We start from the raw sequence: 17468 nt of genomic DNA, 5'->3' as shown, positions 1-17468 counted from the left end.
ATTTCTATTCTCTGGCCTAAAGGCCAGAATAGTTATAGCTGTTTTGCCAAAGAATTAGGCACATTAACTTATTTCAACTTACTTTGCAATTCACATTCCTAACATGAACTATGCTTACTTTCCCCCATGTAAGCTGAACTAGTTAAGGTGTGCCAAACGAGATACTAAACCCTTCTTGGTTGAACCAGAACCAAATTAAGACAGCTTTAGGATAACTACATAGCACATGCTCATGCAGCCAATTGTACCATATCTTTTATTTTAAAAAATCACACACACCTAAGGAGTCTGTATCGTCCTTTCTATAAGCACCTAGAGCACTGCACAAAAATGCTAGTGGTGAGAGTTGAGGAATCCATGTATTTTCCCATTCAGAGCTGCCTGAAATATGAAGCTTAAAGGGGTGTGGGAGCCAAAATATAACACAGAGGTGCTAAAACCTCTACTTTATGTCACAGTCGCTGTAATGTATTCATGGCTAAAAACCTTTTGTCAGCGGACTGCTTGCATGCCAGAAAGCTTTACACACTCTAATTTGTCAAAGAATGATTTAAAAGAAGAAGACTAGATTGCTGGCTGCTACATCAATCAAAACATCATGTAAAAAACATTTAGATGGAGTTGCCACCTTCAGGTTTCAATACCACAAATGGAAAACTCTTCAGTCATATAATATATATAAAATCTCAGCGGAGAACACCTTTTTGTGGCAAATTGCTATTCTTTTCCTCAGGGTCTCTTTCTAGCAAGCAAAGCTGTTGCAGGGGAAGAACAGGGAGTTTCAGAGTGACCAGTGGAATGGCAGATATAGGAAGCAAAACAACCACTTCCAAGATGCTTTTCTCACTGAGACATAAAACATAAAGGCCATACTGGAATAGCTCAGTTGGTAGAGCACGAGACTCTTAATCTCAGAGTCTTGGATTTGAGCCCCAGGTTGGGCAAAAAAAATTATGCATTGCAGGAGGTTGGACTAGATTACCCTTGTGTTCCCTTCCAATTTTATGAATCTATGATATTTCAAGGATAAAAGCATGGAAGAGAGTGAGTTGACAAGTGGCTGAGAAGGAGAGGGTTCAATCACAGCATTCTCTTGTTATCTCTCCCTGTTTGCAAAGAATCATAGAATTTGCTCCATATGGTTATAATAATATAGGGGGGGTATTGTTTCTGTTTCTTATTGTGGTATGTATTTTTGTGTTTTTATATTGTAAACTGCCCTGTGATGTCTGGACGAAGGGCAAGATAGAAATTAAATGAATGAATGATGTGATGTCTTATTGCTGTGGTTCTTAATAATGCAACAAACAAGCAACACCCTTTGTTTTAATGTTGGTGTTTAATGTATAAAAGATTAGTTAAGAATGTGAGGAGAGCCTTGAATCAACCCAAAGGCCCATCTACTTAGCAGTGTCTTCTCAGAGAATCCAATCAGATGTCCATGAAAAGCCCACAAGCAGGACCTGAATGCAAAAGTCATTGAGACCAGTAGTCATTAATAGCCTTATCCTTCATAATTTGTCTAATCCTATTTTAAAGCCATCCAGGTTGGTGACCATCGTTTCTCCAGAAACAATCACCTGATGCCTACATTATGGGCTTTTTGGTGTCAGGTGAAGAATTTCTTTTGTACTCTTCTAGTCATTTTAATTACATGATTTAGTGCAGTAAGATGCGGGCACTAAATTACTTCCCAGTTTTTATCCTGACATTGTGCTGGTCTGTTTTTATGCCTTTTGTGCTGTTTTTGTATGCTATTCTGACGCTTGGGTTGCATTTTTATATTTTACGGTTTTTTGCAAACTACCCAAAGAGTGTGGTTGTTGGAAATGCAATGAAATAAAATAAATACTTTATTATTATTATTTTCTTTCTGCTGCCTCGGACTTGGGAAAGGAGGGAACAAAACAACAACCATAACAACAAAAGCTTCAGTGAGTTATTTGGTAAATTTCAATTACCAACCTGTTCAATGAGAATAATGATGCTGCACAAGATCACACAGAGACAATGGCTGCAAAGCATTATCTCTATTCTGAGACAAGCAAACTGATATAACTGTAATTAACAAATGATACCAATTAATACTGCATTTCAACTTAGCAGGGCATGAACAGAACAGCTCAATTTATACAACCAACATCACCCAGCAGTAACCCCAGGATCCCTCAGATATTGACGCTCATGAATCAATGTGTGAGGTTCTTTCTGAATTCAGCTGTTTTGTATTTAATAGAACATGACAGCTATAAATGTGGTTCACATCAAAGCATCACGGTGCACAGAGCTGATCAATACAAATAAAAGAAGGCACCTACTGATGTTATTGTTTTCCTGTTTGTTGAGTTCTTCCTCTTTAACACACTTTTTTATTTAGGAACTCAGGAAAGGGGTTACACACACACACACACACACTTTAGGTTCTGCAACAAAATGTTGTCATGCATATACTTTGAGTGCCCTTGTTCAGGGCTCTAAGACACTGTTCAGGGGAAGATCTTGCAAGGGGCTTGATGCAGAGAAGAAAGGATGGAGCACTCCAACACACTCAGTTCTCCTGAAAATTGACCCAAGGGTTCCCTAACCCTGTTATCAACGTGCAACCCATTATCAGCACTGTATCTGTTTAGTGGAAGGATTGGACATAACTTTTCTAAATACACTTTCTAAATAAACAAGAAACTGAAGGACCACCTAACCAACGATGTTCCCCTTTCCCCCACTTGCACAGCTTCCTCCCAATTTTCCTAGCTCAGGAGCTGTCCTTGCACAGCAACTGAATTGATGGAACAGGAACATATGACTCATCTGAAACACCAAACAGCCCCACTTGATGCACTAAATCATCATCATCATCATCATCATCATGTCAGAATGATGGTTTAAAACGGCCATCAAAATCCCAATTCTCACTTTTAAAAAAATACCACTTCTGGGGCCCCACAAATGCACATGTGACAGTAAAGTGATTTCTTTTATTACCTTATTTCTGACGGCTTGTCAAAGTGTATTGTTTTTACCACTCTTCAGATCAGAGATAATTTAGAATTGTATTTTTTTTAAAAAAATAGGGCAATAATTTCAGAGTAAAACTGGGGCAACCCAGTCAGATGGGCAGAGTACAAATAATAAATTATTATAATAATCTAATGAGCCAATGAGAACTTTGCTGATAAATTTCCAGAAACTAAGCTGAATATTCAATTAAACACCTTAGAAGCATATGTTTTGAAGCTTGGTTTCCTGCAATGTGCTAATTTACATGTCTTAAGACTAACATATTCAGTAATGAATAATGAGCTTTTACGGAAAAACCTTCTATGTCTTCCACATCCAGTACGGCCCACCGGCCATTTTCAGGACAAAGATTCTCTCCCATTGTTTTACAAGAGCTGGATATTTGCATCAATAGACCTGTTTTCCATGATGAAGGAGTGGACAAGGAGGAAAGGAGGGGGAGAGTGATATTGCTGCATCGGGAATAACCTTTTAAAAAATGGAACAATCATGTGCTCAGTGATGAAGTAGACAATACTTTGAAGGGAAGAGGGTTCATGAAGCCAACGCTCTGTATTAAATCAGTTTCAAATCTAACAACAATTTATGAGGAACAACTGGACCATAATGGATCACTAGGGGATGCAGGACTAGAAGTTTTCCCTCTCACTTCTAAATAGTTGCTGCAGTAGGTTACTGCAGTCTGCAGGACAGCTTCTCCAGAAAATTCCAAAGAGATCAAAAGCCTGCTGCACAGTATCATAGAGCAGGGCTTTTGATGTGGCTGCATCTGTTTTTCCCTTTTATAACATTTTGTGTGCCTGAGCAGCTTATGGCTACACTGTTGGCCCTTCCTTCTACCGGCCGAATGCTAGGGCTGAATCAAAACATTGTGCCACAGAAGCACAGCCCAAATGCCCCCAGTCTAGTAGACCAACATTTTTAAAAATAAAAAATCATAGAATTGTAAAGTTGGAAGGAACCATGAAGACCATTTAGCCCAGCCCCCTGCAATGCAAGAATCTTTGCCGAACACGGGGTTCAAACCCACAACCCTGAGAGTATCCATTTGCTTTACCAACTGAGCTATTCCAGCATTTGATGTACCATTCAGACACCATTTCCTGACTTCTGTGATCTTCTTCCAATTCTCATGGTGCCACCCAAATTAATCACTTCAGCCAGCTTCATGTTAGGGTCAGCTCTGCCAAAAGCTGATTACGCTTAAGTCTGAATTGCATTATTTCACTAAATGGCAGCAATCAAAGAAAAACACCCAGCACTTAATATTTTCACCATCTTTGAAGAATATTTAACATTTTCTGGCATACATTAGTGCATGTAGGTTACTTAACATCTATTGAAGATTAATTGTAGCAGAAGGTATGTTTATAGTTTGTGCATCAGATGATGACCTTAATAATATAGAAGTACTTTGTGGAAGTGCTATCTAGAGCCAACAATAAATTTCACTTATGAGTTTCCATGGCATTTGGAAAGGTCTGCCATTTAAACATTTATTGTCCAATTCCTGTCAATCAGATATTCAACAGAACTTGTGTATTCATGAATTTTTATGAGAATGAAGCTAAAGTATATTGAGTTCGGCAAAATGAACTCTAACAGGGTCAGTTGTTTTTCACCTGTTTGTCCTTCAAAGCATGGTCTAGGTATACAGAGTTAACATTAAGACTTGACAAAGTTCACACATACGGCATTTCTTTTCAGATTTAGAATATACTGAAATCTAAGCTCATGAAGTAGATCACATATAGAAAGTAGAAGTACCATATATTTCCGTGTATAAGACGATATTTTTTCCTTTAAAATAGTAGGCAAAAATTGTGAGTTGTCTTATACACGGATAGCAGAGGGGTGACGGGTGATTGGTGACAGCAGCCAGCAGACTGGCAGAGGCAATTGGACGTGTGATTGGTCACTGCGATAAGGCCTGCTGACGATTGGCTGCAGAAATTGGGTGTGCGATTTATGGCAGTGGTGAGGCGTGCATGCAATCAGCTGTGGTTGCATCGAGTGGGCAGGTGGGCTTTTGGTGGCAATCGTTCGTACGATTGGTGGTTATGGCAATGTGTGAGATTTGCATTGGCGGGCAGGTTGTGGAGCAATTGGTGGCAGTGACCCCCCCAAAATAAACCCCCCAACAACTCTGGGAAATCTCTCCCCTAAAAAAGCTCAAAAAAAATTGTTGCGGTCCAAAAACAACAGGGGTTGTCTTATACATGGGGACGTGTTATACGCAGCAAAATACAGTATTTTACTACTCAACCATAAACATGCTTATCTAGAAGTAAGTTTCAAAGAATGGATCTTAAATGTTCTGTCCAGAATCGTAAGAACCTGATCCTACTGTTTTGAGTGCAAATTTAAATTAAATACAGGAACACTTGAACCAATGCAAAATAATAAGTGGTGGCATTGCATGCATACAAATTCCACTGTGCTGATGTGGCTGCACCATGCACAGCCCTACTTGAGTCAAATGTAGGTCAAGAAGAAAGAAGCACAGGGGTTAAGCAGGCGAACAGTAACATAACCCCTTTTCTATCCCTGTCAACAGCTGGGGAGAGCTGGCTTGGTGCCTGATTTGGCTTGCCAGAGCCCTACAGGCAGCACGACAAAGTCCTTGAAGCCTGACTAAAGCCAAGTAGAGATGAATAGGTGGTGGCAGATGGCTGTGACCCAGAGCCAGAGCTCCACAAACAGAGATGGCAATAGCTTTCCAGGAAGCCACCACCAAAGGAAATTTGGTAGCAGCAGCAGGTAATCAGCAGTTCTGTGGAGGGTTCCCAGGCAGGAGACAACTTGTTCCAGAGCAACAAGGAACCATTCAAGCCCCTTAAATTCATTCATGAATGGATCTCAGTACTCCCAGCCTAATGCCAAGCACTTCTTTGCTATTCTGCACTTTCTCTGTAGGTCTACTGATATGTCTGGGAAGAAAGAACAGGTGAACAAGAGATCTTGACAAAAGGCAAAGTGACTTCTTGTAAAACTCAGGCCGTCTTGACTGCTGGTTCCTGGGTCTACACATGATAGACAGGCTCTTCACAAAGGATTCCATCTGCTTATCCCTAAATTAGCTTTCATCCTCCTTGAAAGCTCATGACCTCTTCAGTTCCATGTCCAAGGCTGGTTGTGAGTTTAGAACATGCCTTGAGATTGCTGTTGTTGTAGCTTGCTAGTTGCTCATGACACAAAAAATGACTCTAGGTCACAACATATTTAAGAGCATAAACAAAAATACATTATAATAAAATTGCATTTACATAAGAACACATGCAATTCATAAATTGATAAATGGTATATAATCCTGTTATGTAGTCAATGAATAGTAGGCATATCAAAGGTCTCATGCAACATGGAGCGTATCACAAGAAATGAGGATTTATTCTCTGCGATGGTTCTATTTGTAAACAGCAGGCAAAACAATTAGGGGAACAGGCCCACGATTGTAACAATCTGTTCCAAAAAAAGCATGGATTTGCAAACAACACTGCGAAACAGAAAATCTACTTCTCAGCCCCCAGCTTTTCCCATAATGCAATTACCACAGCATGTGAATAAAAATAACTCTGAATTCTAAACTGGAAGTTGAAGGAAGAGGAAAGGGCAAAGGCAAGTGAAGGCAGAATTTTGCATGCTCATTGCAAATATTTGCAAGGCATCTATTTCAGAAAGATGCATTTGTTATAAGAGGTACAAATTCATAACCACGATTTTCTTAACTTATAACTGTTCTCCCACCAAGGCCTCAAAAGGATTTTGGCTGCGATTTTATACTTGGTGAGCCTCACTGGATTTGGTGATTGTTTGGTGGTAATCATACATAAGATCAGGTTGTTTTATTATGCCAGTGTGCAGATGTTTGTGCATGTCCAAATTAAAGCTAGCACATACCCTTAGCCAGTGACAATTTGGAGTTCCTTCTCTCTCTTTTTGCACACAGACAAATTCTTATTCCATTTGACACCTTACTGGTGTTCATCTTGCTTTTCATTAGTGTTTTATGTGTGTAGTACAGTAGCTGTCTTTAAGGGCTCTTTAGCAGTCACTTCAAATCTTTGATTCACACATCCCTCATCATCATCTTTGCACTTTCTCTGTAGTACAGCTTCAACTGAGTTAAGAAAGCAGTGTTTAAAGGCACTGGATTGCACTAGGTATGTGGCTTGTTACTTTACATAGCTGTTTAATGAATGCTCTGGGTAAAAGGTATGACAAAGCCATAGTGGATTGCCCAGAAGCGAGAGAGAATTGAGGGGGAGAGGCTGAAAATGAAATATAGCTGTCAAGAAAGAACATTTGAGAATGTCTTCTATGTTCAAAATGCAAAGGATCAATCAGGGGGTGTTATGACAGGTGCAGAGATAGCCAGGAACACCTCCTACCCACTATGCATAATCATTTCTATGTTGTGAAGTCCCTACATTCTTCATTTACATTTGTAGTGTAAACACATTCTGAAATCCACTTGGAAACTATAGTTTATGCAAAAACGAGCATGTCCTGTAAGTGGGCTGAGAATCTGTCAGTGCATTATGCTAGTTCTCCACTCCAACATCTGCACTGACTCTCTGTCCTCCTCTGGTCAACATCCAGGGTATGAGTTTTAATCCCTAAAAGGATAAAGCTCAACCAGGGCTGGCCCAAGATACCTTGGCGCCTGAGGCGAACCACAAAATGGTACCCCCTGCCCCCTGCACCAGGGAAGATGGGGTACGTGAAGATCTACATCAGAAACAAGATGGGGAACAAAGATCTGCATTGGGATCTGCTGTCGTGTGGATCTTGATCCCTGAAGTGGTCGTTTCACCTTGCCTCATGGGTGGGCTCAACACACCTTAGATCAGGGATACACAACACATGGACCTCCAGAAGTTGCTGGACTACAATTCCCATCATTCCTGACCACTGGTCACACTGCCTAGAGCTGATGGGAGTTGCAGCGCAGCAATATCTTAAGGGCCACAGATTCCTCAGTTCTACTTTAAGGTTCCCCATCTGTGTCTTAGGCACTGTCTCATCCCAAACACTTTGTATCAAGATTTGCTGAGGGTACCTTCTTGATAACACTAATATTAACTATTGCTAAGCACTACAGGAATGAGCGTGGACACAATGATTTGCTCAAGAAAGCCAACATCAAACCATCAGTTATGTTCATTAACCATGGTTCATACTCATTAAGAAATCCAAAGCTTTAACTAACCGGTGTTCTCCTAAGTTTGGATATAATGACCAAGTTTGCACACAATACAAAACTGTTGTTTAGCAAAACAAAAATGAGCTACAAGGTGTTTTTGGCTCATATTCTTCATTTTCCCCTAGTCCAGTGCAGCTACAAGGAAGTATGAAGCTTTTACTTCTCTTTCAGCATTATTCCTGAACCCTAAATTGTATTAACTAGTTTATCATAACTATGTATAGTGAGAATAAGCTAGCTCACTACAAACAAACTGCAATTTTTCAAAGCCCAGACATCACAAGCTACAGTTAATATAAAAAAGAAGCACAAGTTCACTGTAGCTTGACCTTATAATACTAACCATACAGCTTTACATACTGTACAAACATAGCCATTGACAAATTCTAGCTTCTGGGGCAGAATTGGACACATTCAGACTCCTTGTGCCTGCACTTGAGGAAGAAGTCAGAGACTGCAGGACTGACAAGAGTTTTACACATACTGCTAACCGATGGTTTGAAACCACATACAAAATGGGCCATTGTGTTATGTGCAGAAATCCACACTATTTTTGGTTCCTGGCCAATATCAACAACAGAAAAACTGCAACATAATTATTTAGAGCTTAAGAACTAAAAGTAATAAGCCTGCAGACGTCTGAAAGTTTTTAATTTGATAATCAAAGAGCGGTTTATATTTCTGCTTCATTTGTATTTAGCTTTGGAAACTCTGCTATCTCTGGAGACAGAAGCAATCTTTGAAGCAAGTTTGCAGCTGCTTTCCTTTGAGCCTATATTTCCATTAGATCAAAGCTGGGAAAGAGTTAGATAAACCTTTGTACTGGCCACTGTTTGTTTAATAATAAAACAGATTTAAAAAAAACTAAAGTGTTGCATGCAGGGTCATAGATACATGTCAAAGGAAGTGTTGTACAATACTGGGGGGGGGGGGAATAAGTTAAAGTGCTAAAATTTGATAGGACACTGGTTCAGGCACGGGGGTGACAATCTGAGGTAGGGGAATACCTCATTGATACACCACATGAAAAAGGCCCCAGATCCAATCCCTGGAGTTTCCACTTAGGGCTGGGAAAGACTTCTGTCTGAAACAGGAAGTCTGAGCAAGACAGTGTAGATAATACCAAATTTACCAATGGTCTGACTAATGAAGTGACCAGGGTTTGATTTAACTCAGTCTAGCCCAACATAATTCCACAAGGTATATCTGGCTTAGTTTCTCGTAGTCTTGTCTGTAAATAACATGTAGCCCATAACATACCTAGAAGTTTCACTAACTTCAATGCATATGATTTAAGTAAGGCAAATGGTTCAAATCTGAGCCAGCACAAGTGTCATAGCTCACTCCAAACAGAAGCATAGGAAGGGGGGCGGTGAGGGCAGCTCGACCCGGGTGTCATCCCTGAGAGAGGGGGACAAAATCCCCCCTGGGTGGATCGCCGCACCCCCCCCCCGGGCGTCAATCGCTGTGCTGATCGCCCCCAAGGGGCACCCATCGCTATGCCAATCACCCCCCTGGGTGGCTCGCCCTGCCCTCCGGGTGCACAGCGTATGCTAGCTCTGCCACTGACTTCAAAGAACTGTAAGAACAGCAAATACAGTGGGATTTGCTGGCCATTGTCCAGTTGTTTCTCTTAACCTCCATTCAGAAATTGTAATAAACCCTAGCAGAAAAGCTTTCATTCATCCTGATCTACAACCCGGGTAAAGTAATATCATCCCTTTGCACTAATGCTATCAATGGGACAACATAAGCTTAAATCCAATTACTTTGGCTTAACTAATATAAACTACTCACTGCAAATTACAAATTAAATTTAAAAGATCTCCTAAGCCATGGTTTAGGTTACGCCAAACAAGCCAAGAATTCCACTTAATAAAAAATTGGTTTGATAACCAGATTTGTTAACAGACTAGAGTTTGAACAAAACACAGTTCTAAGTGTGTATGTTACATGGAACTATAGTTCACTCTCACGCACAAATGATGAAGAGAGAAGAAATGTTGGAAACCCAAGACTTGGGCTTATTCATGATAATTAAACCATGGTTTCTTGGTGTTGCAGGAAAATACAGGCCCCTAAACTGAAGTTATTCTAGAAATGTGTCATTTCCCCATTTACATTCCTATCTGCCAAATATTATCAGCAAGGTTTGGGTCACAAACCAATCCATGTGACTATTCCCGAGGTTAATATAGCTGCTTCTTGTATGTGAACTTCAGGATAAAAATAGTCGAGGTCAGAAACCAAACCAAATAAACAGACAAGTACAAAAGGGGCAACATGTCTTTTGTACAAAAACTTTACAATAAGGGCATAATACTTTAAAGCAACCTCTGCAAACATTCTTTGACTCAATATGCAGAATCTAGCCTTTCAACTACCCATAGCAGTGTGCCAAGTGTTTAAAACCTTCTTTTTTCCTTTTTCTTTTTGAAGTTCAATTAGGCAACAAATATAGAAAGTTTGTCAAACCTCTGCTGGGTTGCCATACATGACTCATGTGTTGTGTTTGACTACATAGATCACAAGTTGTTCTTGACTACTGAGATTCATTCTGTAAGACAATAAAAATCCTCCTGACTCTTCTGAGCACCAGAAAAGAACGATCCCCACCCCCTACTTTCATATTAAGGTAGATACAGAGTTCAATATAAGACACTAAGAGCTAATGTTTGCATAAAAAACTTATCTCTGTGATACTATTAGAGAGAATGTGCAACTCCGTCACATCATCATAACGCTATAGTGAAAGCACAGGAACTGGATACATAAATTTAAACAAAGCAATGAAGCATGTTAGACTAGGGCACACTGATCCTGCGCAAGCGTAATGGCACAAACTATGCAGTTGTACTGGAATTGTAAAAATGTTATTCCAGTGCTGTAGGCAGATTGAGCTAGGGGACAAATATTTACCATTAGGATCAGATAACTGAGCAATGTCTGCTTATATTAATTAGCACTTAAGACACACATATTATTGTTTTGTTCTTATTCAAACTTGTCAATAGTAAACTGTGACCGCATGAGCAATAGGATTTTTTTTCCACTCTTGTTTTCCATTATATCTGATTAAAAATGCCAAACAAACAAAAAAATCATCATACTGTAAAGTTGTAATGGCAAGTTGTTGACTGCATGCTTTGAATTGCACTACTTAGCAGCCAACTCTTAATGGTGCCTAACAAGCATCTCTGGCTGGAGAATGACAGCTTTTCTAAGAATCCAGAGGGAGCCTAAGTATTTTAAGCACTGTCTGATTGTACTGCTGGCAGTTTTCGCACAGCTTTCCCTCACCTGTTGTCCTTAAATTTAACAAGGATTATTACCAACATCCATTTGTGAACAGACCACAGTGATGCTTCTAAAAGTAGAATGTATTGTAGCTGATCAGTTTTTGCCATTTTAGTTTCACAGATAAAATCATAGCTCTCTTATTTAATTAAATGGCAAACTTCCCACCATGCTCATTCTGTCACAACCACAATTCCAGCAGTCTTATCTTCTGATATGTAAAGATTTCCTTTTCTATTATCTTTGAATGGGAGCAGAACTAAGACCAATTAATCATACTGGTAAGATTTAAGAGATTACCATCACCCAACCCTGGTATGCTTAAAGTTTTCCAAGGGACTGAATAATTTATTTTTTCTTTTTAGCAGCAGCAACAGAAGATTTTTTAAGCTGTATTTTGCAACAAGCTAAGATAACATGGACCAGTCCATCTACAGAAGTCTTGCGAGCAAACAATATTTTTAATGTTAAAAAGAGATGGATAATTTTGGAGTGCTATTGTATGAAGACATGCCAGTTAAACTATCAGGGATTCCTTCATACACAAATGCTTTTCATCCCCTCTCCAGAGCTATAAGAACAGTCCACAAATGTATATGGGATACAGCTAGATTAAAACACCTTCTTACTTTGGTGTAGGAAACTAGCAATGATTCTTATACTAGGACAGCAGCAACCAACAGCCTCAGGATGCCACCTGCCCAGGAAAGCCTCCGCACAGGGCAATTTCCTTGGACAAGTGTCTTTAGGATCACATACTAAAGGGGAGCTAGAGCTCAGTTCTCCAAACGCTGCTCCTAATTAGCCAATCTGGCATCAGATTCCTGGAATACTGCAGACCAAATATTCTGCACTGGAGTACACCCCCACCACAGGTGGAAATAGGTACCCCAGCCACCACAGACATGTCAATATTCTGGAGCTAGTTTGGAAGTAACACGAAATATTTTGACCAAGGTCATACACCACCCGTGACAAACCTTATGTGCATTTTCTCTTATATAAGCAGAGAGTGATCTTGCTGGTCCATAGATCTCGCCAACTCAGTCCAAGCCTGTCTCCTAAACAGCCTTTAAACAAACAAAATCTTCCAGCCAACTCAGTCCAAGCCTGTCTCCTAAACAGCCTTTAAACAAACAAAATCTTCAGGGGGAAACAGTATGAGTTTTGCTACCACAAGACATGGTGATAGCTGCTGATTTAGATAGATTTACGGGGGGAATTAGACATATTGATGGAGAGTGCCTATCAACCTCTATTAGCCATGATAAGTAAATGGAAGCTTCAACTTCAGAGGCAATGTAGACAGGACAGTGTGGAGTTGTTGCCTTCAAACCCTGTAGGTTTCCTGTAAGTAACTGGATGACTGGAACAGGATACTGGACTAGACGAACCCTTGGGTATGAACCGGGAGGATTCTTCTTGTGCTCTTTGATTCTTCAAGCATGAGACAAAACAATGACAAATGTTTTAACCTGCCAGTGGTTACCCTTTAAAAGAAATGAAAGTAAAGGTTAAGAGAAGGAACCGAGCCTGGTGAAGCTAGGAAAGTATAAAATGTGAAGGGATAAAGCCCAAAGGAAACAAAACCTTATGAAGAAAAGGAACATTTCAACACTGATTCCCAGCACAAATAACTCGCACAAAGCATAGGGGTACAGACTCCTGTGATGAGCAGAATGGGAAGGTCTTCCAGCCCATTCAATGAACACAATGGGGTGGAAATTAACCACTTGTCTGCGGCTCTCAAAGGAGGCTCACTTGGCACTTTGGGCCTTTTCATATGTTGCTTAGGTACGTGTTTTTGAAATTCAAATACGACATCAGAGAGCTGGCTCCTTGGAGAGTCCACAGAATAAACCTAGATTTGTTCCTGGCAGGGTAATTTATAAAATAGAGAAATTTTGCTCTAAGTCATGCATAAAGCAACATCCATCTCTCTTCTTTTTAAAAACAAACATGAAAGGATATATGAAAAATGCTTGTGACAGGACAGAGTAGAAATCTAAAGACATATTCTTATTTAGAGTGCCTATTTAAACACACAGTCTACAATATTACTACTACTACTACTACTACTACTACTACCAATCACTCTTCATGAGAAGGTCCCAAGGTGGGTTAGAACAACATAAAATACAGCATTAAAATAGTTTAAATCAAATGAACATAGCTGCAGCCTTGCTGGTAAAACTATTTATTTATTTATAAAAGTATCTAAACCCCACCATCTCATAAAATGTCAGGGCAATGTGCAACAATACATATGCAATAAAAATTAAAACACCATTTAAAAAGTACAAAAGAATCATCATGATGGTTTGTGAGGCTTTGTAAAGCTGTTCTTTTATATTGTATTTTTATGTTATGAACTGCTCTGAGATCTATAGATGAAGGGTGATATACAAATTTAATAAAAAATAATAATGATTCCAGTAATGCTGCCCTTAGATTTTGAACTTCTAGAAAACCTAAGAGGGTACAGTCATACCTTGGAAGTTGAATAGAATTTGTTCCAGAAGTCCATTGGACTTCCAAAATGTTCGGAAACCAAAACACGGCTCCTTCACTCAGTCGGAAGCCACAGAAGTGCCGTTGAGCGTTCAGGTTCCAAAGAATGTTTGCAAACTGGAACACTCACTTCCAGGCATTTGGGAGCCAAAACGTCTGAGTACCAAGGCGTTTGGGATCCAAGGTACGACTGTATATTCATTATAAGTTGAACAATGTTTGTTTTCAATCATGGTTTTTAAAAAATCACTATAGTTATTAATAGCTACTTTCCATCAGATCAATTAATGCTATTCCCAGCTTACTAGTCTATAAATCATTTTAGGGGTTCTATAACAGTCACAAAATTCAAAGACGCCTGCTTCTTGGGAGAAAAGCAATGACAAACCTAGACAGCATCTTAAAAAGCAGAGACATCGCCTTGCCAACAAAGGTCCATATAGTTAAAGCTATGGTTTTCCCAGCAGTGATGTATGGAAGTGAGAGCTGGACCATAAAGAAGGCTGATCGCCGAAGAATTGATGCTTTTGAATTATGGTGCTGGAGGAGACTCTTGAGAGTCCCATGGACTGCAAGAAGATCAAACCTATCCATTCTGAAGGAAATCAGCCCTGAATGCTCACTGGAAGGACAGATCCTGAAGCTGAGGCTCCAATACTTTGGCCACCTCATGAGAAGAGAAGACTTCCTGGGAAAGACCGTGATGTTGGGAAAGATGGAGGGCACAAGGAGAAAGGGACGACACAGGACAAATGGCTGGACAGTGTTCTCGAAGCTACCAGCATGAGTTTGACCAAACTGTGGAAGGCAGTGGAAGACAGAAGTGCCTAATGTGCTCTGGTCCATGAGGTCACGAAGAGTCGGACATGACTAAAGGACTAAACAACAAAAATATTCATATCCTCCCATCACCTTTATAAACCACAACATGGACACAAGGACTTGCAATGGTTCATTAGCCTGACAGATGATGATAATTTATTACTTATATCCTGCCCATCTGACTGGGTTGTCCCTGCCACTCTAGGACAGGAGTTCTTCTGTGCTGCAGACATGACCCATAAACCATCTAAGTTTTCCTAGTGAATATTCCTGTGGGTTGTTTTTTTTTTAAAAAAAAAACTTATCACATAATCACAGTTTTTTATTTAAAATCAGGGGGAAAGAGCAAGCCATTCTTTGGAGAAGGGGAGTGTTAAAAAAAAAGGGAGAACCTGCACACACACACACACACACACACACACACACACACAGAAGTTAATGGAAAACAACTTCCATCATCCCTTATCACCTCTTATGCTGCCTTGGACTGATGGAAGTGGGAAACCTGCAACATCTTAAGGACCACAGTGCAGTCACTTATCTTGCTGCTTTGAAGAGGATTTTTAGGAATGCTCTCAAATACAGCATAAAAATCAATTCTGTACGAATGAATGAATCCGCTCTGAATAATGTTCATGTCCTTTTTATGTAATGTTTGGTTTTTTTACTGAAGTGGACACCACAGCCAGTCTGAGGGCATGAGCTCAGTGATGCCAAGCAACAATTTGATCACTTTGCCACTTCATCACCACCAAGTTCTGAAGACTCCTCCTCAAAATGATCTACCACTCACAAAGGGCACAGAGCAGAGTCTCCCTATAAATGTCTATGCAAATGTTGAGCTATGAAGCCAAGCGGCGCAAACCTTGTTTCCCTAAGAAATTGCCCAAGTTCCCTCTAAAGCAATCCCCAGCTCAGGAGAAACACCTCTAATCGCCAATCAATAGAAATGAGAGCAGATGGGATTCTATCCTACCAGTAAAGACAAATGCACAGTGTGCAAGAGTCACAAAGGTAAAGGTGAAGTCATATAGCACCTTAAAGAATAAGGTTGTGATCCTGTAAATCCCACTGGGCTCAATAGGGCTTCCTTCCAGGTAGCCATGGCTAGAATTGCACTGTCGGGGTGCATTCCTGTACCCACTTACCTGGAAAGGAGACCCACTGAACCCAGCTGGACTTACTTCTGAGCAACCACACACAGAGATGCCCTGTGCTATTGTGGAACAAGTTTTCCAGGTGCGGCCAAGAGTGTGTGGATCTTGTTGGAGTCTGCTGCGATGTTAGGAACTTCGCAGAAACCTGGTCCTTGTTGCGTTTCGACGCCAGCTGCTCTGACCGTCTCGTTTTGAAACTGAAGAGAGAAGGGCAGCAAGTCCCTTTAAATAAATATATAACGCATTAAAATGAAAAGGACGCAGTGAGAGACACTTTTTCGCAGCGCAGCGCGCCCCTGAGATTGGCTCTTTGGGGCGCTCTTCTTCTGCACACCGAAACTCCTTCGCTCCCGCCCCAGACCCACGAAGAGGCCGGTGGGTGGGGAAAGAAAGTCGCCCCCCCCCGACATGCATCTCCCTCGGCCCACCTACGTGCCCGTGTCTGAGGAGGAAAACTCCATTTCTGGGTCCCGCAGGAGGAAGAGGAAGCCTCTTCGTCCCGAATGCCCTTCCTCACCTGCCCGCGCGCCTCGCCTGTACCTGCTCGTGCGCCTCTGCCATGCTTCCCGCGCCGCCGCCGCCGCCGCAGCCCCAACGCAGACGCCGCCGGAGGAGCGAAGCCAACGACACCCGCTTCCCCTCTCACTCTTCCCCCGACTCCATTCCTCAGAGGGCTGGGGGGGCGGGGACCTCCGTGGCCGGCTTCGCCGCCGCCGCCGCCTCGAGCTGCTCGGCCAGGGAGAAAAGTGCCTCAGGGAGAAGGAAGGCGAAGCTGTTTCGAACAACGTGATTCTCCTCTCGCAGCAGTTGGTGTGTGGGGTCGTTAGTTCCCGCCCGGACAGAGAGAGAGAGGAGGAGGAGATGGAGTCGGGCTGCTGGCGCCTTGGCAACTATTTAACCTCGCCAGCGCGTTGGTCATCATAATAAATGAGAGGCAAAAGCGCGGCCGGGGCTCTCCACACACTTCTCTCCCCCTCCCTTCCTGCGCGCGCGCGCCGCTTCGCGCGCCTCCAAACTCCCCGAGGGCCCATCAGGCGGGAAAGCAAATGAGGGCAGAAGCAGCTGCGAGGAGGGAGAGAGGGAGACGCCGCCGCCGCCGCGGAAGGACGTGAGGCGTGGCGCGCTCAGTCTCAAGCACCAGCGCCAGATGCTTCTCTTGTGTCAATGTCACACGACGAGGTGGTTTCAAGCGCTCTAGCCCTTGGGCCGCCTGAGAGCGAAACAGTTTTTTTAAAAAAAGGTTCTCGCTTATGAGGAACTCTCCCTGCGAGTTGAAAAGCAGCACACACATACCAGGCAGCGAAGTTCTAGCCCAGCCCTTGGCTTGCTATGGCTGGTTCTAGCCGTTTGCTAGGAGTTTCATACACGCGCAGGTTAGAGTGTCGGATTAGGAGGACCTAGGAGACCAGGGCTCAAATTCCAAGAAGCTCACTGGTTGACCTTGCGCCACTCACTGTCTC

General features: G+C 41.7%; 1 protein-coding gene across 4 annotated transcripts in view; it reads right to left on the bottom strand.

The window, feature by feature from the left end:
• LOC309377577 (melanopsin) overlaps positions 1 to 17051 on the bottom strand; it is a 44947-nt gene extending 27896 nt beyond the window's left edge. For 2 of the 4 annotated variants that reach the window (XM_081925056.1, XM_081925059.1), the window contains exon 1: positions 16549 to 17051. In XM_081925056.1, coding sequence (XP_081781182.1) covers positions 16549 to 16569 — 21 coding nt within the window. In that variant the 5' untranslated portion in view covers positions 16570 to 17051. Of the gene's footprint in view, positions 1 to 16035; positions 16231 to 16548 lie in introns of all 4 variants that reach the window. The other 2 variants (XM_081925057.1, XM_081925058.1) reach the window with 2 other exon arrangements.
• Positions 17052 to 17468: the final 417 nt, after the last annotated feature.

Source organism: Podarcis melisellensis, assembly GCF_964234715.1.
Source record: "Podarcis melisellensis genome assembly, chromosome: 9".
Classification (NCBI taxonomy): Eukaryota; Metazoa; Chordata; class Lepidosauria; order Squamata; family Lacertidae; genus Podarcis; species Podarcis melisellensis.
This window is presented reverse-complemented; position numbering and strand designations above follow the sequence as displayed.